This window comes from Elgaria multicarinata, chromosome 10 (genome assembly GCF_023053635.1).
Source record: "Elgaria multicarinata webbii isolate HBS135686 ecotype San Diego chromosome 10, rElgMul1.1.pri, whole genome shotgun sequence".
In the NCBI taxonomy this organism is placed as follows: Eukaryota; Metazoa; Chordata; class Lepidosauria; order Squamata; family Anguidae; genus Elgaria; species Elgaria multicarinata.
The window spans coordinates 78992713-79019285 of record NC_086180.1 but is presented as its reverse complement, the minus strand read 5'-3'; the positions used below and the strand labels follow the sequence as shown (position 1 = coordinate 79019285).

General features: G+C 42.9%; 1 protein-coding gene across 1 annotated transcript; it reads left to right on the top strand.

Moving 5' to 3' along the window:
* Window positions 1–1864: 1864 nt before the first annotated feature.
* On the top strand, window positions 1865–26106 carry DTHD1 (death domain containing 1). The gene is made up of 10 exons (XM_063135118.1): window positions 1865–2135; window positions 5178–5970; window positions 9155–9485; window positions 11275–11454; window positions 15705–15949; window positions 18216–18374; window positions 20064–20353; window positions 22433–22677; window positions 24531–24588; window positions 25802–26106. The coding sequence occupies exons 1-10, from the start codon at window positions 1865–1867 to the stop codon at window positions 26104–26106; spliced, it is 2877 nt and encodes a 958-aa protein (XP_062991188.1).
* The last annotated feature ends 467 nt before the right edge of the window (window positions 26107–26573 follow it).

The following is a 26573-nucleotide window of genomic DNA, read 5'->3' as shown; positions in this document are numbered from 1 at the left end:
GGACAGTTGGAGCCTTGCCTCCACATTTCTGAGATTTACACCCACAGTAGTTTCCAGTTGCACATCAGTCCTATATATTCAGACAATCTAAATGTAAATGTAAAATCTTACATGTTCACATAATATTGGGCAAGGGCCATCTGTACTTCAGAGATAGAGCATGTGCTTTGTATGCACAAAGACGTCCTGACATTTGTGCATTATTTGCCCTCTGAAAGATTTAGTTACTGGTAGTAAGAAGCAAAAGAGGCTGTATTATTATTATTATTATTATTATTATTATTATGGGCCCGCCCCTTTACCTTTAGCCACACCCCACTGGAATGCAGCCTCCAAGAGCTGCTTCAAAATGGAATTTGGCCCTCAGGCTAAAAGGGTCTCACCACCCCTCATGTAGTAGGGTGACCATATGAAAAGGAGGACAGGGCTCTTGTATCTTTAACAGTTGTCTTGAAAATGGAGTTTCAGCAGGTGTCATTTGTATATATGGGGAACCTGGTGAAATTTCCTCTTCATCACAACAGTTAAAGCTGCAGGTGCCCTGCCCTCTTTTAAATCTGGTCACGCTAGTATAGCTTCTGCAGCTTTAACTGTTGTGATGAAGAAGGAATTTCACCAGGTTCTCCATATATACAAATGACACAGGCTGAAATTCCCTTTTCTGTGCAACTGTTAAAGATACAGGAGCCCTGTCCACTTTTTCATATGGTCACCCTAGATGAGCAAACGGTATAAGGGAGCTTCCTATGTTCCTGATTCTTAGCCAAAGTAATGTCCCATTCCAAATACAGCCTGTGTCAGGGCATGTTAAAATTATTTTCTTCCTTTGAATTACATTTGTGGGGACCGCAACAAATGATTGCAATTTTTCTTCACATCCTAATAGGAGTGCTCCTGCTCAGGGTTCCAGCCAGCTATGCCTTCCCCTAGGATACCATAAACTTGAAGAGCTCAAGCAAGTCAAATCACCCACCCTTTCCAATTTTCTTTTCCAGCTGACCAGGGCTGGCCTGAGATATTTTGCTGCCTGAAAAAGAGCAGTACACGTTACCCTACGCACACGTTCCCAAGTGAAGGTGTATAGCGCCGAAAACCAGCCAAGCTATTTCGGTATGCAAAGCAGAAAAATCCCACAAACACCTCTCACCATGCTGGCAGTAAAAATACAATGGTGATAAATGAAAGAACTAACACTTTGCTGCCCTGTCATGACATTGCTGCCCGAGGCATCCCCCTCACTTTGCCTATTGGTAGGGCTGGCCCCTCAACACACATCATTCCATGGCTCCTGTGGCCCCTCCAGTGGAACCCTGCTCCCTTTTGGCTTTATTTCAGCACAGGGGCACCGTGTTTGCTATTAGAGTGGTTCTGGACAGAGGGAGACCCTGAGGGACCTCTTTTTTATCTAGAGGAGTCATTGAGAAGTCTGTCTATCAGCATGTGAAGACCCAATATGCATACCAAGAACCATGTATGGGAAGACAGGAGCCCAAAAGGACTTCTCTAAGCAAACACACTTGGGAGTTTGATGCATGCTTCCTTAACTACACTGAGTTAAATGGTTTGTGGACTGGAATGGAAGTTTTAAGACACAATTAACAAGTGTTGTCCATCAACCTCTTAAGGCATCATGGACACTCTTAAATCATGTTAGTTCTTGTCAGGTGTTAGTCCTTTGTACTTCCGTTCTAGTTCTGGGAAGGCCACACCTATTTGTCACCTAGTAACTTTTTAATCGTCAACAGCAACTCAGTGTTTCATCACCAAGTACTCATTTTTCAATAGGACAAGTGGATAATATTTCTCAGGCTTTGCAGTAAAAGGAAAACAACAGCCCTGTTCAGTATTTGTTTCAGAGCTTGACATGGAGGCCACGGAAACTGCCGTTGATGATCTAGATCAAATCCTGGAACGGATCTTTCACCACAATCTAACTTTGGGAGAGACTCTTCTCAAAAGTCACTGTCAAGACAGTGAGAAGATAGCAGCATATATTCCAAAACTGACTTCTCTTCTTCTGGACCTCGTCAAAGCCCTCAGCCAACAACTGGAGCACACAACTAACATTGTTCAAAATACCTACCAGCTACTGAATATGCTCTGCGATAAAGATTGGCCACAGGTTTCAAGGCAAGGCAAGTAGCTCTATTTTTGTAAATTGTTAATATGTGCTGGAGCCTGTTCATCTCCTCGAATGCACACATGACCTGAAGCCTTAGCATCTGTTTAAATATGTAAATGAAGTGTGATTTGTTTCTCAAATCTTCTGTATCATTTAATGGCGGAAGAGCTATTTGATCTGATGAATCATATGATAGTAGAGTTGGAAGGGGCCTATAAGGCCATCGAGTCCAACCACCTGCTCAATGCAGGAATCCACCTTAAAGCATCCCTGACAGATGGTTGTCCAGCTGCCTCTTGAAGGCCTCTAGTGTGGGAGAGCCCACAACCTCCCTAGGTAACTGGTTCCATTGTCATACTGCTCTAACAGTCAAGAAGTCTTTCCTGATGTCCAGCTGGAATCTTGCTTCCTGTAACTTGAGCCCGTTATTCCGTGTCCTGCACTCTGGGATGATCGAGAAGAGATCCTGGCTGTCCTCTGTGTGACAACCTTTTAAGTATTTGAAGAGTGCTATCATGTCTCCCCTCAGCCTTCTCTTCCCAAGGCTAAACATGCCCAGTTGTTTTAGTCTGTTTTTGTTGGGAAATCGCAATTAGCCTGTGGAGGCTGGTGGCTCTGATTCTGGCCGGGCTTAAATTCACTCTGTGAACTCTTAAGGGAGCTACCCAAGATGCTGAAACAATCTTGGGGATAGAGTTCAACACTTTGGGTAGCTCCTTTAGAATTCTAACTGGTTCTGACCGAAACCTGGAATGGATCTACAGCCCCACTGAAATTCAGAGCTACCAGCCTCCACTGTTATTATCTGCTAAGCATTGGAGCAGGCTTTGGTCCCAAAGTTGGCAAGCCTACTTGTCCCTTATTTTCAATGTTTAAAGTAATATTATTTGTTTAAAATGATTTAATAACTTAAATGCTGGTTGGGAGAATACTTGGAGTTGTAGGATTTATTTCTGTCTAAACATGCACTCCAAATAACTTGCATTTAGGTTTTTGCTGTTTCACATTTACTCATGCAGCCTCTCTTCCCAGTCGTACCCCTTCGTCCCATGCGCTACAAAATTTCTTCAATTGTATGTGTTTTCGAGGGCTCTCTCTCTTTTTCATAGATCTATGACTGCAAACTATGGCAGCTGTAAAGGGCCATTTCCCTAGTTTACAACCATATATCTATGGAAAAAACCAGCCCCCATCTTTCCTTTAAATTGCAGCTCTAATGGACAGCAAAGGTAAGTCCTGTGGGTGGCAGTGGTAGTGGCTACAGGTTAGGGGGCAGGGAAGGAGGCATGGAGTCCAGCAGACTCCTGGTTGGCCTTGCGCCCAACTTTCCTGGCCAGCTGCAAAGGCTGACTTGCTTCGGGGTGGGAGATGGATCTTCACTTCGACTGGTTCTGTAGGGAGGTGGGGCAGCCCAAAAGCACCTCAAGCTTTGGGGCTGAAATAGTCTGGAGAGTTGTGCACAGCCCTAAGAATAACCATAGAGCATCTAGACAGATAACATAATAGAGCGATGCAGTTCTAACTCAAAACTTCCTTTCTTCTTTGGCTTTTGAATCACAAACCTACAGTTCCTCAGGAGCCAATGAAGGAACCAACAGAGAGAGCTTTCTTGTGGGAAAAGAATGACTCTCGCCCACTCTCTTGTGCATGTTTGATCTGCATTTGTTCCTTTTCAGATTCTTTGTCGTTCTTTATCTTCTTTTCCCAAGAAAAAAGGACGTCTCGACAAGACTCAGGGAGAAAGGAGGAGATGAGGGATGAGAACAGAGTCTGCCATTGTGTTATAAAATTGGGTTACCGAAGTCAGAAGGGCAAAGCGAATCGAGGCTACAGATTCTGAAGAATAAAAAGTGCTTTGCATACTTAACTCTATAATGATGTGTTGCACGCTTTTTTTCATACTGTATTGATAAACCAGATCTAAAATTACAGAGCTGGGCCTGATTGCAAAAGCCTCAGTTAGACACATATCCAGATAAATTAAAGCTGCATTCCTATGCACATTTGCTTAGGTATAAAAGCTCCATCCGATGAGTGTTTTATTGCACGCTCGTTACTGGCCACTCACAGTTTGCTCAGGTCCATCACATGACAGCATCTGCCTCCTGCGCCCCTTCTGCCCTTCCTTGCGTGAAAAAAAAAAACCTCATTAAGTCAGATTTTTTTTAAACTCAGAATTGCTGCTCTCTCCTGCTGTGTGCAGGAGAAGCAGCGCCATTAGAACAGCGGACTCAATGGGCCTCTTGCTCGTTGGGTACTTCCTCTTTTTTGAAAGAGGAAGTAACTTGAGGAAGGAAAACACCTGCGGAGAAGCGAGGTAGGGAGCATGTTAACCCCCGGTGTGATGAAGCTTTAAGACTCATTGAACTTAGAACCAAATTCAACAGAAACCTGCGTAAGATAAAATGGTTAGGGTTCCAAGATTTAAAATGTGGATCTATTTGGCATTAATATTCCATGGACAATCTTGGGTTGAATCCAGGATCTGCCTTCTGCAAGAAGAAGGGGTCCAACTGCAGAAGGTTCCTCCACACAACTTTAGGGGGATCCCCCTTCCCCACATACACACACCACAGCTTACCTTATTCAACACGGTCTCCTAATTCCCTGTGTAGCATTTTCTTTGGGCTGAATGGGCTGCCATGGGAAGCAGGGGATGGGAATTCTACTTCCACCAGCACAGTTGGTCCAGTGTAAATCTGGATCTAGCCCCCTGCCATTACTACCAATTATTTGGCAGGTCTCAATGTTCTGTGTCGTTCTATCATCTCTGAGAAATACTACACAGGATGGGCTACATAGATGGAGATAGATTTACAAGCACTCTTGTTTATCAATCTTCTATTAATTAGGGGGAAAGGGGGCTTAATTAAATCTACCGTTCCTGTAGCCTCCAGAAAAAATAGCTAAGGAACTATCGTACAGGATCTAAGTGACCTTCTGTGATTTGACATCTGATAAACACTACGTACAAACGAAAGTGCACACAATGTAATGCTCATGGGGGAGAAACCAACATATTATCCATGGACTATCTTTTTGTTTGCTTCCTCAGAGGGGAGCAGCCTTGCAGATTGGCTTCTGGAATTAAGCAAGCACATCCTACATGCTGTCAGACACTTTGGAGGGTCCCAAAACGAGCTGCTTGAACTGAGCCGTAGAAATACGAATCAAGGTCAGCATGCTCCCTGTGTACCTGGGATGTGTGAGTGTGATGCTGATAGAGGGGAAGTAAATGGCATGCAGGTACCAGCATGTGTAAGTCAGCCATTCCATGAACCTTCCCCCAGGCGTGAGGAGGGGAACAGAAGCCAGCTAACAGGAAACCATGTGGAGGAAACTAAAATGGTTGTCACCTTAAATGAAGAAATAAGTGGCAAAGGACAGGAGTTTCCGATGTTTGTGAAGAATGGATCTCAAAGTATACCAGAGAAATCAATTACAATACCAAGTCAGAACAATGGCAAAGATTCAGTGAAATCTTCAGCTGATAATATTTCAGAAAACATTTATTTGGACGACATTCCAGGAGGCCAGGAGGAAAATGCAGTTGGGTCCGGAGTGGTGGAGAATAGCAGGATAAACCACCTGCAGATGCATCCCAATCAAGAAAAGCAGGCAGAGATAAAGGAAGCCCTGAAGCCAGAAGAAAATGGGAATCGCAGGCTGATAGCAAAGCCAGGGAGGAGGCACAAAGATTTCAATCAGCAGGAGAGAAATGAAGGAAGTGCCCAAAGCAACCCAGAAAACTCTACAAGGTCAGAAGACTTACCTAAAAACAGTTCCATCGACCTGTCCGCTGGTAAGCTGGAGGAAGAGGACAATGGAGAGGGCTGGATCAACAAAGAGTAAGAGCAAACAGTCTTCTTTGGAACCTTAGTAGTAGCTTTTGGGGGTATAGCGAGTGTTTGACCTTACGTAGGTTCTTTGTTTTCCATAACAAGCCACAACTAGAGTCAGGATGTTAGGTGTATGGATGAACACCACAATCCAACGGTGGGCTCCATCACACCAGTGTTTTATCACACTCTTGTTATGCCTGGTTTGCAGTTTTGCACTGCGGCCCTCAGATAATGTCGTGCCTGTCCTATAGACACCCAGCCTCTTCCCCTCCCTTTTTCGTGTTTTCCTAGAGAGGGGAAAGTCTGGATTATTTTCCCCAAATGGAATAAAAGCACCCTGCAGCCCCCATGTAGTGCAGTTCTCTCGCTATTTCCTTTGTGGGGGTGTATGCTTTGAAGGGAGAGCTTGCTGATAAAAGGGGAGGGCGAGGTGGTTCTCCTCCTCCAGCACTGTGTCAGTAAATCACTAGACAACAAAGCCAGAGTGAGAGGGGGGGAAGGAGCCCACAGCCATAACAGTGTTATAACCAATGAACTGGAAGCAGAAGGAGAAGGGATGGGTTTGGAAGGGGTGGAATGTAAGAGCAAATAAGCGAATGGGAAGTTTCATCAGTATAGCGTGATACCACAAACCCATGTGAAAGGGGCCATTAGCTTGACGCACTAATGAAACGGAGCTAGAAATTGTGGAGGAAAATCAAGGGGGGAGTAAGTGTGATGGAGCCCAGTGTCTTTGCACACTCAACCTGATTGAAATCTATGAACTCACCCATCCCTATGGCGAAGAGTAGAGTATAGGTGCAACACAGAGCCAGTGTGCTTAAGTGGCTAAAGTGTCAGACTGGAAGTCGGGAGATCCGGGTTCTAGTCCCCACTCGGCCATGGAAACCCACTGGGTGACTTTGGGCCAGTCACAGACTCTCAGCCCAGCCCACCTCACAGGGTTGCTGTTGTGAGGATAAAATGGGGAGGAGGAGGATTATGTACGCCGCCTTGGGTTCCTTGGAGGAAAAAAGGGGGGATATAAATGCAATAATACATAATACATACATACATACATACATACATACATACATACGTACATACAGAGGAATTTCTTCCCAACAGAAAGATGCAGGTCATTCAATCAATTTGTCTAGCTCAAAACCTGTAGCCATAGGTTCCGATTCCAAACCAACACAGAGCACACATATGATTTTTTAAAAAATAATAATTAAAGGAATCCTGCCTATCAGCTGTTTAGCAGTAAGTAAATGTTGGGACAGTGGAGGCTGGTGGCTCTGATGCCAGTGGGGTAGTCAGTAGTCAGAACTACCCACAACTGATTCTGACTGAAACCAGCCAAGCTTCTGCACCTTGGATAGTTCTGAATGTTTAGGACTGAAACCCAGAGCGGATTCACCACCCCCAATGACATCGGAGTTGGGGGATGAATTCATCCTCATGATTCTCCTTGCAAGCAGCTGATCACCAGGATTCGAATTTTTAAAGTAGTGCCAAATGTGTGCAGCCCAAGCTGCTGTACCGAGACGGGGAGTCACATGCCTGGCACCCATCTCTGCAAATGACTTCCTATCCAACTAGGGGTATGTGCAGTGAAGCCTGCTTCTGATCACATTTGGCCACTGGCAAGATCAGGCAGCTCAAATTTAAACCAATGCCAGAGTCTATTACCAACTGACATAGGGCAAGCCAGAGTAGCACAGGCCTTTGGGAAAGCCCTTGAGACTCATGTCTTCCCTGTGGCCTTTTCTTGGGCTGTGTTTTTTTCTTTACAAGACTGCTGCTGATTTTGACTGCAATTATTTTTTCTGTTTTTGTATTTTGTGTGTGTGTGGTGGGATGTCTAATTTATTATTGACACTGGTTTTATTTATTCTGATGTATATTGTTGGATTGATTTACCCTTTGAGCTGCCTTCAGAGGGTGGTACCCTAAAGAATATTTCAAATAATATTTTTTAAAAGTGCAGTGCTGTTGCATAAAAATGTAGTTGAATCCTGTGGTTTATAAACTTAAAAGAAAGAGGGATTTGTTTTGAAATGTAAAATGTAATTGAGGTTTAATTGGGATTTTATCATTATTATCATTATTCAGTGAAGTATAGTGGTGAGAATGTTGGGCCAGGACATGGGAGATCCAGGTTCTGGTCCTCACTCAACTTTGAAGTTCATTGAGTGACTTTGGGGCAGTCACTGGCTCAGTTCACACAACACTCCTCTCGACGCTGGTGTAACAACTCCACTGTGGAGTTGTTACACCACTGTTGAGAAAAGTATTCTCTGGAGGGAAAGCTCCACCCCAAGGTGGACTCCACCCTGAATCTCCACGCTGTGCAGAGGAGAATTCCTGCACAACTGTTGTTTCCATGTTGTATGGAGGGTTCCATGGAGTTTCCTGTTGAGTTAAGTGGAGTTTCCCAGTGGCCATAGAGTTCCCTGGCAAGAGTGGCAAAAGGAGGGAGTGCTGCTCTAGGAGAGCTGCCTGGAATGGGTTTTTTTCCCCCAGCAATGGTTGATGGGATACCATTAGGAGGACCGAGGGAGGAGAGATGGCAGAGGAACTGTCAATCAAATACTGCATTGATTTTTACTCCACCACACACACAAGAGGCCACACCCACACAATGGTGTGAGTTGGAACATGTTGTGTGGTGAGTACCCCCTGCAAACTCCACTGTTGAGTGAGTTTTCACACTGAGTAGAGAAAAGTGTTGTGTAAACTGAGCCACTGACTCTCAGCCTAACCTACATCACAGGGTTGTTGTTGTGAGGGTAAAAATGGGGAGGAGGAGGATCATATATGCCACCTTGGGCTCCTTGGAGGAAAGGCAGGATAGATATGTAATAAATGATCATTACCATCATCATCAAATGTAATTGGGATTGAATTACATTTATTAAGATGGAGATGATAATAAAACAACTTCCAAGTGTTCATGCATTATCTAGTTGTATTCTTTACAACAACCCACTCTGATTATCCTCTTACAGATGGACGGTGGAGGGGGAGAGGGCTGAGGCTGAAAGAGAGTGGATTGCTGTAGGCCACCTAGAGAGTCCATATTCAAATCCAGATCTTCCTGATTCATAGCTTTGTCTCTGAGTCTTTCCACTGTGCCAGCTACAAGTTGTCCGATCCATTGTTCTTTGTTATTGCAAATATGGACCATGTCATTTTATGTCTGCAGATTTCTTATGGAAGCAAATGGTCCGAGTGAACCTGAAGTGGCCTGTTCCATTACAGCCTCTTGCAGCATTCTAGGCAATCTAGTCATCAAGGTTGTCAATGATTTAAGTTCACTGGTGGTGGACGATTCAGAAGAGCTGGTCAGCAACGTCGTCAGTGTTGAGTGCTTGCAGCATGGCTCACCGATGGTTTCTCCAATCACCCTTGCGATCCCATTTACTTCACGCTACAGAGGAATGTACAAAGACATCATGGTGAAGGTGATGGATGCGGAGTTCCGGTCACGTTATTTAACTCCCGTCTCTTTGGAAGGGCACTATGGAAACCACAAGGTTAGTGAGCTCTTAACAGGGTGCAGTTTTAAAGTTGGGGGAGGCTGGAAGGCTTCGGATGCAATGATTTCCTACTTTGAATTAGCCGAACGAAACAAAGCCATTGACTCCACTGAACCACACGGAGCCCAAATGAAATAAGAACTTTGTGGTGACCCTTTACTGCAACACAATTGTAATGTGTCGCTTCTTTTATCAAACTAATCTTTCAAAACAGGTGGAGAGTTTTCACTCCAGAGCCTGGTGCCACATGTGCAGAGTGCTCTGTGTTACTATAGACGTTCTCCACATCATCCAGGAGAATCACATGATAAGTCATACTGCATATTACTGCAGAAGTAACAGACCAAACAGGTGCCATTTGTAGATGCATTTATGCCGTTTTGGATGTCATTTATAGACCCAGATGCCATTTATAGTGCATGTAATGTGTAGAATGGCCCCACTATCGTTCATTCAGCACAGAGATGCATCATTGCCAGACTCTCCTCCACCACTAACCTTTACAACACATCCCCCCTGGAGACACCCAAGGATGCAGGTGGGATGCAGGACAACCACACTTCCATTCCTGGGCAATAAAAAGCAAAAGTTACAGAACCCCAACTTCTTTTCTTATTTATTATATTAGATCCTTACATTAAAAGAAAATAAGGTGAGTACCTTCTATTGAATGGCACAGATTTTTATTTTTATTTTAAAAATAATAATGAAGTTGTCATTAACTCTGAACCAAAAGTTTTAAAATCAGAAGACTTTGATTTTCTATTGCTTCTTCCCAAGCTGTTCCAACGACATAGATGAAGGAACAACACAGGCAGGGTCAATTCTATGACTTCTTTCTACAGGACCATCGCCCAGGTCAAGGACCGCTCTACGTTTTGGAGGGGGGCTGAGAAAAGTGCCCTGTTGTGGCCACCCTCTTATATTGTCGGTCCTCATCAGGCTTTCCTGACAGTGGCAGCAGCCCTGCAGGAGTGGACAACAGCTGTTGCTTTCCCAGAGCACCCCAGAGTGCCTGTTGAAATGGAAGCTTGCGGACCCAACTGCCTGATGTGGAGGACCTGAGCCAGGTAGCGTGGACCTGAGCCAGATAGGGTGGCCATCTTGTCCCCTTTTACAGAGGTCAGTCTTCCCTTTGAAGGGCTGCCACCTGCCATCAGACTATCCTGTACTTGAAGGCACTCTCTGTTTGAAGGGCTCTCCTGTCCAATTCCAGTTGAAAAATAAAGAACCATAAGAACGGTTGCCCATCAACAGACAGCACCTACCTGGACAGCAGGCTGAAAAAGTGGGCAGAGAGGTCTCCTGGTCAAGGTCTTTCACATATTGGTGAGATGTACTGTATTTCTACTGAAATTAAAATAATTATTTCTAAATTTTGTCCTCTCCTTTGGTGATACATTTTCTTTTGAGGTGGAGACAGTTCATAAGTGGCCACTCTAGCCAGGAGTTAGCACTGGTAAGCCTCACTGGGGTACTGGGGCCCCAGCAACTGCCCTAGGAGACCAAGAGCTGACATCAGGCCTGACATGGCCTCCACAATGGCTGTTTCATGTTATCATTGCAGTAAGGGAAGACACCACAAGAAGCAGTACCCATATCTCTGCAGTAAACGTGAATTGTCTGCTTGTTAAAGTTCCTCTGAAACACATTAGAGAAACAGTCTTTCCCAATGGTCGTAATTGGCAAGTTAATTTCCATTCATATCCCTGATTCAGGTTTGTTTCCAATACCCAAATTCACAATCCATTCTCAGATATAGCTTCCCCCCTTCTTTTTCATCCAGGGGACTTTTGCTGAGGTAAAAACCTGTCAGCTTGGCATTTTTTCTGTGGTTTCATGCTTAAAGACGGAAACATTCACCATTCCAAGGAAAGGTCTCTCACGAAAACTAAATATGGATCCCAGAATTTCCTTTTGCTACCCACCATCAACTTTCAATTCCCGAGTAAAAATGCACCTAAAGGTATGCTTGAAAAGTATTTACTGTAACTCTTGAGAATTGTGGAAATATTGGGGAAATTGTGGAAATACTGGGGGAAATGCTTTAATTTTTTACCTTGATGGGAGAGATAGATGTGCAAGTAAAGAATGGGTATAGGTGAACATATTCACACTTGAGTAATCAGAAAGAGTAATGTGTGCAAATCTGGCTCCTTTAATGCTAGCACAGCCTTCTCAGGAACAACACCATAACAAAGATCAAAAGTGCTACTTTAAGTCCACTCAAGGGTTTGGGCATGCCCAGGGGGATTTTTTGCCTTTCCTTCTTCTTTGAACACCAGACATTTCTGCAATCTGCTTTTGAAAGCCCCCTCAGTTTCAAAAGGAATTTGCCATGTAGGATAGGAGGCTGCTCTCCAAGATACACAAACTCCAAGAGATGCTAAACTCCATTTATCCATTTCTATGGATTTCAGACGATGTCTGAAGGGGACCTTAAAAGCCGCTGCTGTTAATATGTTGCTCATCTTCCTTTATTGCATAGCAGCTAGCTGTGCGTGTGTGTGTACTTCTGTTTAAAGGATTCTTGAGAAACAGAGGCTGTCACTCACTTCATCCCTGGGTGGCAGCAAAAGCTTAGGAAAGAATTCTTGGACATATATTATAACCAGAGAACGTCAAATGTTCAGTTCCTGCATGGTTGAATTCTTCCCGGGAGAAAAGCAACTCTTTATCCTCTATTCAAATGAGCAAACTTCTCTGATAATGTCCCACATATTTGTGAGCCTGTCTGTCTGTCTGACGGCTATCTCCTCTTAAACTATTTGCTGGCGTAGGTGGCAGAGGTAATGTCAGCAACCAAGACATTGATCATGTACTGCATTTGGTTAACCTACAACCTTTAACTCAGGTCAACTGTGTTTCCAAATGGCTGACACACACACCCCAACAGGATTTACAGTGGGAAATAAGCTCCCCACACCTTGCTCATTTCAAGGAGCCTTCAGTTACAACAGCAGCCGTTACACCAGTCCCTACTATTTATTTATTAATTTTTTTATTACATTTTTATACCGCCCAATAGCTGAAGCTCTCTGGGTGGTTCACAAAGATTAAAATCATGAAGAGCATAAAAACAACCAACAATCTAAAACACAAATACAAAATACAATATACTAGGTATGTTGGGAAATCTGCAAGAGATTCAAATGTAGCAGAGCAGCTTTTTCCAAATCGTGGAATTGCAGACTGGTTTGTCCTTTGTGGTGGTGGTGGTGGGGAGATTCGTGCAAATTTGCACTTGTTATATGAGTGCAAATTTATTTATTTATTTATTTATTTATTTATTTATTACATTTTACATTTATATACCACCCCATAGCTGAAGCTCTCTGGGCGGTTTACAACAGTTAAAAATGGTAAACATTAAAAAGTATACAAAATTTAAAAACCCATCAGAAACATAAAAACAACAGTATAAAAACAACAGTATCCATTTAAAAACAACAATTCTGGGGTCCATTAAAAACAAACTTAATGTTGTTAAATGCTGTTAAAATGCTGTTAAAATGCCTGGGAGAAGAGAAAAGTCTTGATCTGGCGCTGAAAAGATAACAATGTTGGCGCCAGGCAAGCCTTATCAGGGAGATCATTCTACAGTCGGGGGGCCACCATCAAAAAGGCCCTTTCCCTTGTTGCCATCCTCCGAGCTTCCCTCGGAGTAGGCACTCGGAGGAGGACCTTAGATGTTGAGCACAGTGTACGGGTAGGTTCATGTTGGGAGAGGCGTTCCATCAGGTATTGCAGTCCCAAGCCATGTAGGGATTTATAGGTTAAAACCAGCACCTTGAATTGGGCTCGGAAACGTATAGGCAGCCAAATGTGCATTGGGGCTAATGCACATTAGCGCAGATGTGCTTTTGCAGTAATGCACATTAACACTAATGTGCACTTGCACAAGTGGAACGAAATCCCTTTAAAAAATTTGATTCTGTCAACAATGGAATGAAGGACGCCCAACAATCCACAAAGTACAGACAGAATGGATTTAATCAAATCCGTGCATCACTAATTCCAACCCACATATCAGGCCAATTTCTAAGCCCACCAACATCTAATAAAATGAGGAAAGACTTATTATTATTGTTATTATTATTATTATTATTATTATTATTATTATTATTTATTTATATAGCACCATCAATGTACATGGTGCTGTACAGAGTAAAACAGTAAATAGCAAGGCCCTGCCGCATAGGCTTACGACTTCCCTGCTTAAAAAAAACTGGAAGCAACGGCAACATAGTTAATATTGGCGTAGAGAAGTAAGCAATAATCTGTAGATCTTCTCATTGTTTGGTGGGCATTTCATTAGCAAAACAATTACAGACAATTTTCCTAAAATTAATCCTTGAGTTGAATGTGCAGTAGCATTTTCTTCTTATTCACTGTTGCATATTTTCTTTGCGTTTTGCTTTACAGTAGGCAGTGAAAAGAGAGCAGAAGTTTGCTATTCATTCCATTCAGCAGATCCCCTGCAGGAACTTAGTCCCATCTGCCATAAGTATGGAAGGAAATGCACTGTACACAGATGGGGGATTCCCTTTTGGACATGCTCAGACCATGTCCTCGCTTGGAGAGAAGGGAAGGCCCTGGCTGAGCATCAGAGTGATGGGTCATCATGGCCCATGGCCACAATTCTGCTCAGTTACTGAGCTTTATCGTACATAACTGGAGAACTACATCATGACTTATTTCAAGAATATGATTGTCTCAAATTACAGGAAAGGGCAGATTTGGCAACATTGCAAGAGTGCAACTGTGAAGGTTTGAGGCCTATAGACACAAGGTAATAGAGTCAGGCTTAGAGGCCTGGAGTTTTTCTGTTTGGAGGGAGTATCCCTAAGAGGAATAGTTTCATTTCTCTGGTTAAGGTTCATTCCCTAGTTATGTTTCATTTCTTCAGTTAAGTTTCATTTCGTCAAGACTGAAACAGCACTTTCAATTTTTGGGGAAAGAGGGGATAAAAGAAGAGAGCTAGCCAGACAGCCAGAGCCAAAGAAAGACCAGACTATAAGGAAAGAGCAGAAAGAAGCAGCTTGAAGATGTCCAGGTGCAACTTAGGGTAAAAGAACTTGCATTTTTCCAACTTTTATTTTATTTTATTGCCTTTTGTATCACTCAGCTCTATTGACTAAGTATGTTTAATTGCAATTTGCTTATTTTAGTTCACTAGTAAACTGTTTTGTTAAGCCACAAGTGTCTGGAGTGCTACTCACCCCACGTCTACAGCCTAAACCCCATGTTACTGGGAAGGGGAAGATAAAAAGAAGGAAGGTGGGATGGTTAAGAAGGAAGTCACCCTTAAGGAGTTTGTCAGGGGGTCCAAGTCATAGGAAGGAACCCTGACAGCAACATTGCAAGGTGATCATTTTTGTTGGTGCATATCAATATTAACTTGGCATTAACTTTATGTTAGGAAGTGGCAGCTGATGGTCCCTGGTCCAAATCCAGATCTCTGGGGTGTCATCTGGCCTCAGTTACATGTAGAGGCAAAAAGGAGAGGGATCAGTTGAGGCTGGTAGTTCAGATTCCGGTGGGGGTTTAGTCAGAATAAGCCAGAATGCTAAAGGATCTGTCCAAGGTGCTGAACCAGATAGCTCCTTTAAAGTTCTGACTAAAACCCACAATGGAATCACAACCCCACTATAAGCAGTGGCAGAAGGACTTTGAAGCTGGCCGCTTTGCAGGATGGGATTAGGGATTGCCCCACCACCTTCTTTCCCTTCTGAAAGCAACCCTAGTCACTGGACAGGTTTTAGACTGTAGACTCCTTTGAGGCAAGCAGCACCTTTTGTGTATGTTATTATGTAAAAGCACCACGTCTATGGACTGCAGAGCTAGGGTGACCATATGGAAAGGAGGACAGGGCTCCTTTATACTTAACAGTTGTATAGAGAAGGGAATTTCAGCAGGTCTCATTTGTATGCATGCAGCACCTGGTGAAATTCCTTCTTCATCACAACAGTTAATGCTGGAGGAGCCCTGTCCTCTTGACCAGATACAAAAGAGGGCTTCCTGAGCATTCTGGGGAAATTTGAATGGTGGGTGCCAGCCACACCAACCTGTGTTCCAGTATTTTGGTAGCCTCTCCAGAGGGCTTGGTCCATCAGCAGCTGCCCAACAGCGCCTACCCCTGACATCGGGCCTGGTTGATTGCATTGAATGACAGATCATGTTCATTATAACAGTAACAATAACAATTATACACAGGTGCAACCCATTGAGCCATCAACCATTTCCATATTAAAAACCAAGCACGATACGTATCATTCGGTAGTGTCTACAAGCCCCCTGGTGCATCTGCAACATCCCTCATCTCAGCCATTCAACAAATCCATCACAGTTATTCTGCCTTGTCCTCCAAAACAAGAGAAGAAGAGAGAGGGCGATGAGACAGACTGTGGGAGAACGACGAGTGCTTCTATACAGAGGGTTTCAACTGCGCATCACTTTCGGTGAGAAATGATCATGAGTACCTGGTTGAAAATGATGTGTCTGTTCTAGTCCCAACCATTCTTGTGGGCATTTGCTCTGAGGGCCAATCAAAGAACATCTTCATGTTGAGTGTCGGAGAAAGTGTAGGACCATTCATCTTATACTGAGATATCATCAGGTTGTGCATTTACCCACCCCTGCCAGCAGCAGTCAATGATATGGAGAAGAGGTGGGACAATGCACAGATGATAATGTCTCACCATGGGGCAAATGAACCCACAATGTATAGGGGATAGAGGATAAAATTCAACATCTGATTTCCATCAGCTCTATATTAAGTATAATGTATAGTTCCTCCCTGAGCCTCATACTATTCAATGTAGTTAAAATCACTATAGTTAGAAGTTACTTTGAGGACCTTTTGGAACCAAAATGCTCTAGTAATAGAAAAGTAGTGGGAATGGTCTCCAGAAATATAAGATCAATATGATGGAGCCGTTCTGTACGTTCAAGGGAACAGATAGCATTTGTGCCATGGGTCTTACAGTCATCTTCATGGGCAACACAGAAGGGCAAGGAAACAGTGCAAGCTTTTGTTGTCTCACTGTAGACAGGAAGGACCCATTTTGTAAAAGGTCCTTAAATGGTGGTTTTCAAAGGATCTAACTTCAAGGAAGAGTTCCATGCTGACTTTACTGCCAAGGAAAACCTAACTATCTTTCATGGCTTGCTCTTTCCAAAGGGTTCTGGGATATGTTAGGAGGACTTCTTAGACTCATCATTGCCCACGTGAACTGAGTGGCTTCCACTGTACTATATGTTGCAGGGTGGGGGGTGGACATTGGTACTGGTGAACAAGCTATTTTTAAAGAGATGCTTGAAGCCCAGTATTGGGCAAAAGGCGGGATACAAATAATAATAATAATAATAATAATAATAATAATAATAATAATAATACCTCTGCTGATCTTCTCATTGAGGAACCCCTGGTAAGTTTTCGAAGAACTACAGTGTTCTCTGCAGTACTATTTGAAAACCACTTTGATGAAATTAAGGCAACGAAACCAAGTCAGTCTTCTCGAAAGTAGAAGCATGTGGTTTTTTGTTTTTTAGAATCTGTTTATTTACACAAATACATGTTGAGCAGGTGGGAAGCAAGCAAGAACAGTCAGCATTGCTAATGCTAATCTAGCATCAGTTCTGGACTTTGATATCCTCCAAGAGCTAGGCAGAAATCTCTTAGCAACCTTTCCCAACCAGCTGCCAAATTCAGATTGTTTTCTCTTTCTCTAATTAAACTGAAAAATAAAGCTTTGAGCACCCAACCTATAAATAGCTGTGGAATCAGGTATCTTTCAGAATGGGTTTTCAGTAAAATAGATACTTGCCTAAAAGGCCATTAGAATCAATTAAGGGGATATTTAGTGTTCACCACAAACTACTAAGAGCTACAAGCACCTACTAAGAAATAGTTGTCTTTTCACTTGGGTCAAAAGAATAATATGGCCAACATTCAATAGAAGGAGATTCTTAAAGCTGAACACAAGTGTTTTACTTTCCTCCAACTTTTGTTTTTAAATTATAAGTCTGGTCACTGAGTTCATTGGATGAAGGACTCTTGGTAGTTCCCCAAAGACCACTTGGCATAGGGTTTTCTGTTTGATGTCTGTTTGTTTTGTATTTATTTATGGTGCAGTCTTACACATATTGTGACAGGGAGGGAAAAGGCAGACGTTTTTCTGTCTAAATATGCATAGGATTGCGCCTTTAATGTATTACCCTCCTCTCTGCGGAATTCCTTAACAACTTATGTCCAGCATGTGGCAACGTTGTTCTGTTTTCAGCATCTGCTTAAGACATTCTTATTTAAACATATTTTTCCTAACTGAAAGTCTAGCGATGGTTTCATTTGCATAATATTTAAAATATATTTAAAATATTTTTTATCTTTTGTATTTGGTTATTGAATTGAATGATTGCATTTATATCCTGCCTATTTTCCTTTGAGGAACCCAAGGCGGCATACATAATCCATTTTATCCTCATAACAACAACCCTGTGAGGTAGATTAGGCTGAGAGTCTGTGAGTGACCCAGTGTCACCCAGTGAGCTTCCATGGACAAGTGGGGACTAGAACCCAGATCTCCTGAGTTCCAGTCCAACACTTTAACCACCAGACCACACTGTTGTGATGTTGTGGTTCAGCAGTAGGGATTTTTTTTTAAAAAAAAAATGTAGTGGTGGGGTATAACTAAAATAAATAAATAGTGTCTTGTGATTATCCAGAGCAATAAGTGCCCCCTCAAGAAAACATGGAGAGAATCTCAATGAATCTTTGAAATTATTGGGATACAGAGACGAGGAATGGGCACTGCTGGATGACATCACGGTGAGAAATGCGCGGAATGGACTTGTGTCATTTGAACTGGATGAGCCCTTAGACAGGTGAGAACAAAATCAAATTGGTAGACAAATATGAAATTACTGACTCACTCTGCAGTCCAAAAAAGCTTTCAGTAAACTTATGAACATAATAACAAAAGAGGAACCAGGCTGGATCAGAGCAAGATTCTTTCTAGTCCAGCATTCTGTTCATACAGTGGCCAAACAGCAGTTGACTAGGAACCAGGGCTGGATCTACACTATTGCTTTAAAGTGCTTAGCACTTTAAAACAGTAGTGTAGATCCGGCCCAGCTAACAGGTCATGTGTGGATTTATTCTTATTTTATTTGCCCACCGCTCCAAAATTCTGAAAGGGGAGCAGTATATAAATATTGCGAATCAGTAGTTATAGATCACAATCCGGTATTCAATTTGACACTACCACTAACATGAATTACGTTGTGCTAGCGCAATGCCAATTGTTCTTGCTGGTGCAATGGGTTTTCCAGGGATTGGCATTGCATTTACGCCAGCACAGCATAATTTCCGTTAGTGGTAGTGTCACTTGGCTTCTGCCTTCTGGATTACTACAGTTAGAATTTCACAGGAATGCTGTGAGCCAAGGTTACAGTTTGAAGAACATCCAGGATGGAATAATTTCAATGGGTGTGGCATGTGCAAGCAATTTCTAAATAATGAAAATCGAAGGCTTGCTAGAAAATGTGTTAGTTTCCAGATTAAGTCTATGTGTCTATAGCCCTCTTCAGGCATTTGAAAACCCTGTAGAGTCTATGGTGCAAGGAGGGGGAGTGAAGATGAGCATGCTAGCTCCATCACTCCCATCACTGTCCTTGTCACTCTCCATGTGTAGAGGGTGACTTTAACAGTGGGAAGCTTCCTCTAGCCATAGAAGCTCTATGTGCGATTTGGAAGCCTGATTGTCTGGAGTTCTAAATCTTGGGCAGAGCCTCCACAGATGGAGGAAGTTCCTTTCTGGAGACAGTCATAGGAACCTAGGAAGCTGCCTTATATTGAGTCAGATCATTGGCCTATCTTGCCCACTATAGTTGACAATGACTGGCAGTGACTCTCCAGGCTTTCAGGCAGGAATATTCCTGCCTTACCTGGAGATATCAGGGACTGATCCTGGGACCTTCTGCATGCCAGGTATGGCCCCATCACTCCTCACCTGGCCCTCTGCATGTGGAGGGTGCTAAGAAAGGTGATGGAAAGGATGCAAAGCTAGCGTGCTTTTCCCCACCCAGTATGTGGTCCCTACATGCTTTTCAAACATCTGGAGAGAGCTTTTGAACTTAGGCCAAGGGCCACATGAAATTAAGCTGAGGGCCACACATGGCCCTAGGCTTGTAGGCTGCCCAACCCTGCTCCATGGGAAATATTGCCAAGTCAGGGAGGTTGGGGGCCATCGAAACTAAAATGTTTTGGAACCAATTGTTCCATTTATTGTCCACTGTATTGACTGAATGTTGATCAAAACAAGATTGTGAGAATGATCAAACCAAAACAGTGAGATCAGAAATTCCAGGTGTTTTACGGAGGAAGATGGATGCTGAAATGTTTAACGAAACAATTCTAGATATTTCAGTTTTGTTGTTCACTTATTTTACATATATAATTGCTTAGTGTTTGAAAGTAAAGTTCAGAGAGTCTAATTTTTTTCCAGTTCTATTTAGTAGCTATTAACATTGGGAAGTATTCTCTCTATTATTATTTTTTTAAAAAACCCATAGCTTTATTATTATTCGCCTGTCCTCTGCCATGGACAACATGCATCTGGTTCGGTTTATTCGGAATCTAGAGCAAGCCATCCACAACACCATGGTGAAAGTGGTATTGTATCGGGGAAAAGAGGACCCATACAAGATAGTTGTCTTACTGGTTCCATCAAAGGAACTGAACGTGGAACTGCAGAGTCTGCGTGAAGAGGGATATTCCGGGCCTCCAGATCCCTCTCAGCAGTTCTTCATGAGAGAAGGAGAGAAGGTTTATTTTAAATTTAGTGGAAATATTTGTGCTTCAGGTAAATCAGTATTTATTTATTTATTTATTTTATTATTCAAATGTATTCAGCACTTTCAACAAAGGTATCAAAGTGGTGAGCATAAAATACAATGGCATAAAGAAAAACCCAGCAATAAATATAACAATAAAAATGACACAACACAAATTCATCAGCAATAAAACCGCACACTTTACTGTGTGCAACAACCCATAGCTGGATGGGTCACATCTTAGGGAAAGTATCTGTAAAGAGATGAGTTTTTGGAAGACGTTTGAATGTCAGAACTTCTGGAGCCTGTTTAATGTCAATTGGTAAAGTGTTCCGGAATATATACGTACATTCCATATAATGGAGCCAACCTAAAAAAATCTTTCCTCATTCCTGATATCGGTAGCTTTTCTAACAGTTCTCCCCAGTGCCGGATTTAGGAACAAGCCAAGGTCTTCATATTATGAGGGACCTCTAAATATATTGGAGATAACTAAGATCCAAGTTAACTAAGATTAAAACTTCCATCCTAAATATATTATTTCTGAAATAAATGGGAGAAGGGTTACTAGTCCAAACGCGCCACATGTTGGTAACTCAGAGAACATGGCCAAAGCCTAAACAAGATCATGGGGTGGGTAAAAATCTCAGGCACAAGAACTCCTGTGAACATACTTTTGCACGGGGAACTCCCTGCCACCTGAGACTGGCAGAGGAACTGTCCAATGGCCAATCCCAGCTTGCCATACACTGAGCTGACAATAAATACACAATCCACAACAAATGCCAGCTCAAGTCTATGAAAAGCCTCACAGTACTTTTCTTAGCACAGTCCTTAGTAATCCAATGTCCAATACAACAGAGTCCATGCGCAGACTGCTTTCAAAGTCCCGAACAATGATGAATCCAAATAGGGAAGGATTTCAGGCCATGAGTCAAAAGATGATCCTAGCAAAGGCGCCTCGCTTTTGCTCCAGGTTATAAAGGGAGGTATAAGCCTGTTAAAAGCCACTTGACAGACAGGGGCTCAGCCAGTAACTCATGCCCATGTCCAAACAGGGCAGCACTGCTCAGCCCACCAAGATGACACTACAATCTGAGTGACTCCTTCCATAAGGGCCCCCCACCTTTCTAAAGCACTCTATCAGTTTCCCACAGAAGTCTAACAGCTACATGGCTCAAAACTATTAAAAACATCCCTCCAACTTATAACATAACACACAAAACCAGCAGCAGAAAAAAGACCATAATAATTTTTACTATACATTATTTTCTGATTATTACTGGGGCATGCTGTGAGTGGTAGGGCTCTTTTCTATCATGCACAGGGCCCTTAACCACATATCTAAAGAAGATGTCTGAATTATTATTATTATTATTATTATTATTATTATTATTATTAATTGACCTGTGCAGATTAACATGCCAAAGCCTCTTTTCGCAGGCTCTGAAGAAGTAGCTTGCTTTGATTCCAGCATGCTTCCAACCTCTCTGTAAGAAGCTTTGTATCACTTGAGGCATCATACTTTTCAAGGCAGACAGTTCATACATCCGAGCACTGCAAAAGCAACTGAGGAAGGGTCGAGTTACATATGGACACGTATGCATGACCTGGCCCTAAGATCATAGGTGTACAATAGCTTTTCATATGATAGTGTATTAAACTGGAAGCATGGGAAGGGGCACAGCGAGAGTTCTTGTGAAACAAGAAACCATTTTACCCTCGCTGAAATGGTGAAGGAGATGGCGGCAGCTATGCAGTTGCTGGTGATACTGGATTGTCCCCATGATGTAAATTTGAAAAGTCTGATTGGATTTTATTCCTAAAGACAAGAGATGAAATCCAGCTAAATTTAAGCACTTCTAGATAGCATTATAATCCATTATATTCCCACTATAATGGTGAAGAAAATGAGCTGTGTTCCATGCTTCGTCATGTTGGGATTGTCCATCATGATTTTCCATTAGGGAAACCAGCATCACAAATTATTAGTTTTTGCACATAACCTTTCATGAAACAGTGGTTAATAAACACATGAATAAGTAAAAATGATCCATCAATAGCATTAACTTCAGCAACTTTGTCCTTTTTGCATTGCATACCTACAGATGATGGGATGGCCTTTGGGGGAACCTACAAGCTTACTTTCCATGCACAAAGGAAGCCACGGCTTGCCCTCCACATCAAGGAAGTGGATGAATTTGGCAACTACAGTTCACCCCATTACAAAGGAACGGCCTTGTTTTACAAAGTGAGCAAAGGAGACATTGCCAAGAGCTTGGAACAACCTCTTCTGCTAGAAGACTACCAGCATCAGGCCCCCCTCTGCAAATTGGCTCTAACCTTGCCAAAGGTTAGTTACTTACTCACATGCTTACCCTGTAGTGTGCAATGATATATGCGAGTTATTATATTCTGAAGTACCCCTCCATTCTCAACAAAGGGATGAGAAAACGTTTTTATGTTTTATACACATCACCAGTCAGCTGCCATCAGCCACAATCCAAAACTTCTTTCTTTCTTTCTTTCTTTCTTGGATTTACACTCCACCTTTCTACTAAAAAAAATGATGCTCAAGGCAGCTAGCAAACCAAGATTAAAGTAAAAGCTTAATTCAACAATCGTAAAAACAAATAGATTAAAAACCCAATTTTAAAAATGTTCATACTTCTACATGATGCCACCTCTTACTGTGCTCTCAGGAGTAGTGCATGTGCAGCCAGCCCCAACAGTTTGCGCATGCCCAGTCCCCACCAGCCCACGTCTTCACACGGCCACAAAATAGAGCTTCCAGGGACAAGCCCCATTGCAAGTTAAAACACTAATTTCTGGAAGAAAAGCACAATCTAAACCAACATTTTTGTTCATGCTGGGCCTTGCCCCTGGAAACGCTATATCACGGCCACCTGTGGACCTGGGCTGGTGGAACTGGGCGTGTGCGGACTGGAGCCTGATGGGGCTGGCTGAACGTGCCCATGGGCCCCCTATTGGATGCCACCAATCGATTTGATCAGGATCTGGGAGAGCTCCAAGAGATGGTACAGCTCGGAGGGTTTTTCACCATCTTCGCCTGGTTCACCAGCTACGGCCTTTCCTGGACAGAGGCAGCTTGGCCATGGTGATACAGGCATTAATAACCTCCAGTTTGGATTACTGCAACGTGCTCTATGTGGGGCTGCCCTTGAAGCTGCTCCAGAAGCTGGAGCTAGTGCAGAATGCTGCAGATCAGCTGTTGTCTGGAGCTGCCCTTTTCCAGCATGTAACTCCTCTGCTGAGGGAACTGCACTGGCTGACTATTCGCTACCGGGCCAAGTTTAAGGTTCTTGTACTTGTGTACAAAGCCCTAAACAACTTGGGACCAGGATACCTGAGAGAGCGCCTTATTTTATTTATTTATTACATTTATATACCGCCCCATAGCTGAAGCTGTCTGGGCAGTTTACAACAGTTAAAAATGGTAAACATTAAAAAGTATACAAAATTTAAAAAAAACATCAGAAACATAAAAACAACAGTATCCATTTAAAAAAGAACAGCCTTCTCCCCTATCAACCTGCCTGATCACTGAGGTCATCTGAGGGCATGCTCCTGGTGGTTCCACATAGACCTATTGCCCGTTTGGAGTCCACCAAGTGAAGAGCCTTCAGTGTGGTGGCCCCCTCTGCCTCTGGAGGTCAGGCAGGCGCCAACTTTGTATTCCTTCTGATGCCTCCTGAAAATGTTGTTGTTCCAGGAAGCCTTCCCTTAACAAGTTTATTTTGCACTTTGTTTCTTTTAATATGTACTTTTAATATGTTTTTATCCTGTTTTTATTCTATTTTGTAAATTAATAATAATAACAATAATAATACTGCGGAGACCTGGGTTCAAATCCTTGTTCAGTCTGGAAGCTCACACTGCATGATCTTGTGCCAGTCTCTCTACCTTGGGCTAACTTGTCCTGTAGGGCTGTTATGAGAATAAAATGGGATGCACACACATATCGTGTGATCAAGTCACATTACACTGAGCTACTTGAGGAAAGAGTGAGATAAACATGTAATAAATAAGTGTATCTTCTTCTGCCAGCTTCATCATGGTCATGAAAAGGTTTGGCGTTTGCCCTGATTTTCTTTACAGAAAGTAAATTCAACTACTGTTTGCTTAACTTTCACTCCTCCGATCTCAGTCATATGTTGTCCCCTCTGAATATCTCTCCTTGTACAGAATGAAAAGCTGATCAGCCGCCCACAAAGCACGAAAAGAATCTCAACTGACTCATCAGGTAAGGAAGATTCCCCTCTCCACCTCAGCAATCAGCATGCAGTGTGATCCTATGAGTGTTTAACATTGCAGCCCCAGAAAGGAGCTACACGTTACTCAGCTAGCACATGCTTTCAAATCTCACTTGCCACTTCTCAACTGCAAAGTGGGAAGGCACGTTTTCTGGAAGAAAAATGGCAGGTAGGAGCATGATCTTTATCCCATCTCTTGTCCCATGTTTTCCTCTCTGTGGAGGTTCTATGTGGCTTCATCCACACTTGGCATGGGTAATGTCAGGGCCTAGCTTCAGCACTGCAATGGGCCTTGTAGTTTATAGCTAGGATTTGATCAGAAGTAGTCTAGAAGGGTCCGGGCCTGTGGAATGTCAGAATCTGGGTGAGTCGACCTCCGTCAGCATTCTCAGAGCAGAACAGTGGGGAGTCCACCTGCAGGATTGGCCTTGGTAAGGAGGAAGGCTGGAAGCTTTCTATGAAAACCTGACAGATGTGGGGTTGGGTTTGCAGAAGCATCACCCAGGTTGAACTGTCAGTGCTGGAGGGCCAAACAGGGATGCCCTATTTGGACAGGGGCCTAGCTGAAAGGCTCAAAGATCTTGCGTTTCAAGGGGTCTGGAGGAAGTGTCCTATAGTCACGATTTCTCCTTTTAAGTCAAGGCAAAGGCGAGGAGCCTTTGCTAGGATCATTCTCGTCTTCATTGCCCAAAACCCTCTCCGTTTCGATTTACCATTGTCTGAGCCTCTGGAGGCACTCTGCATGTGGATTCTCCTTCTGATGGAGACTTTGGCTTGCTAAGGACTTGCCATGAAAAGCATCACCATATAACATGGGGGGTGGGTGGGGGGCAAACAGATGTGGCAATAATCATGGAACTGACAGTGGTGTGATTTTTGTTGTTGAATCTGGAGGGTGGGGTGGGGAAGAAAATGTAACACAGAGAGAGAGAGAGAGAGAGAGACCTCTGTAGTCCTGATCCAAATCAGGCCCTTCCAAATCAGGTTGCTATTTGCAAAACAAATATTAATCATGGCAGTTACATGATCGTCATTACATCTCTTTTGTATCTGTACACTTTTCTTCCTGGAATGAATGACTAGGCCTCGTTTCTATCCAGTCTTTTACAATTATCATTCTTAGAACCCTTTGAAATACGATTCATTGTCTTCTTTAAAGGAAAAAAAAAGAATGTCTTTATAAGTTAATATTTTGACTCACAGAGGCAATGTGGGACAACTTACTGTACTGGCTGTCACAAGAGCTGTCGGAAGAGAACGCTTCACGCCTCGCTCTCTCCCTCCCTCTCCACCGAAGCACGCTTCAGCTTATTAAGCTGAAGTGCCCTGATAACCTCACTGAGCAGATCTACGAGCTCCTGTGCTTCTGGAAAAGGAATCTTCCCAGATCGGCCGACAAGCTCCGTCTCCTCTCCCGCTATCTCGGCAAGAGCGGCAGAAGTGATCTCGTGGAAGATCTCCGCTTCAAGTGGGAGAACAAAATGCTGGCGAGGAAAACGCATGGCTAGACCCACAATATCAGGCTGTGCTGATGTCAACACAATTTCTTGACTTGAAAACAGCAACAACCCACCAAGCCTGTGTAGTATTATTATTTTCTTTTGCCCTTACTCAATGATTGATTTTTTAACAATAATTTTGTAATCGCTTCACTTTTATAGTATCCCTCAAAAAATATTTAGTGTTAGACACTTGCCTGTTTCTTCATTTGCTCAGTAATGCATTCTTGTGCCAGGCCTGTAAACTGGGGGCAGGGGGGCAGCCTAAGGATCCATGGGGCCCCACATCAAGACAGCAAAATCCTAAATATACAGCTAGTCTTCAATAAGTCTACATCGAAGTACATCCAGTGGGGCTTACTCCCAAGTAAATGGGCATAGGATTGTAGGTTTAATGTAATAAATAACTTTATAACAAAATTTAATTATCATAAAAATGTTTAAAGAAGTGCCAAATGTTTGGACAAGTGTTTGTC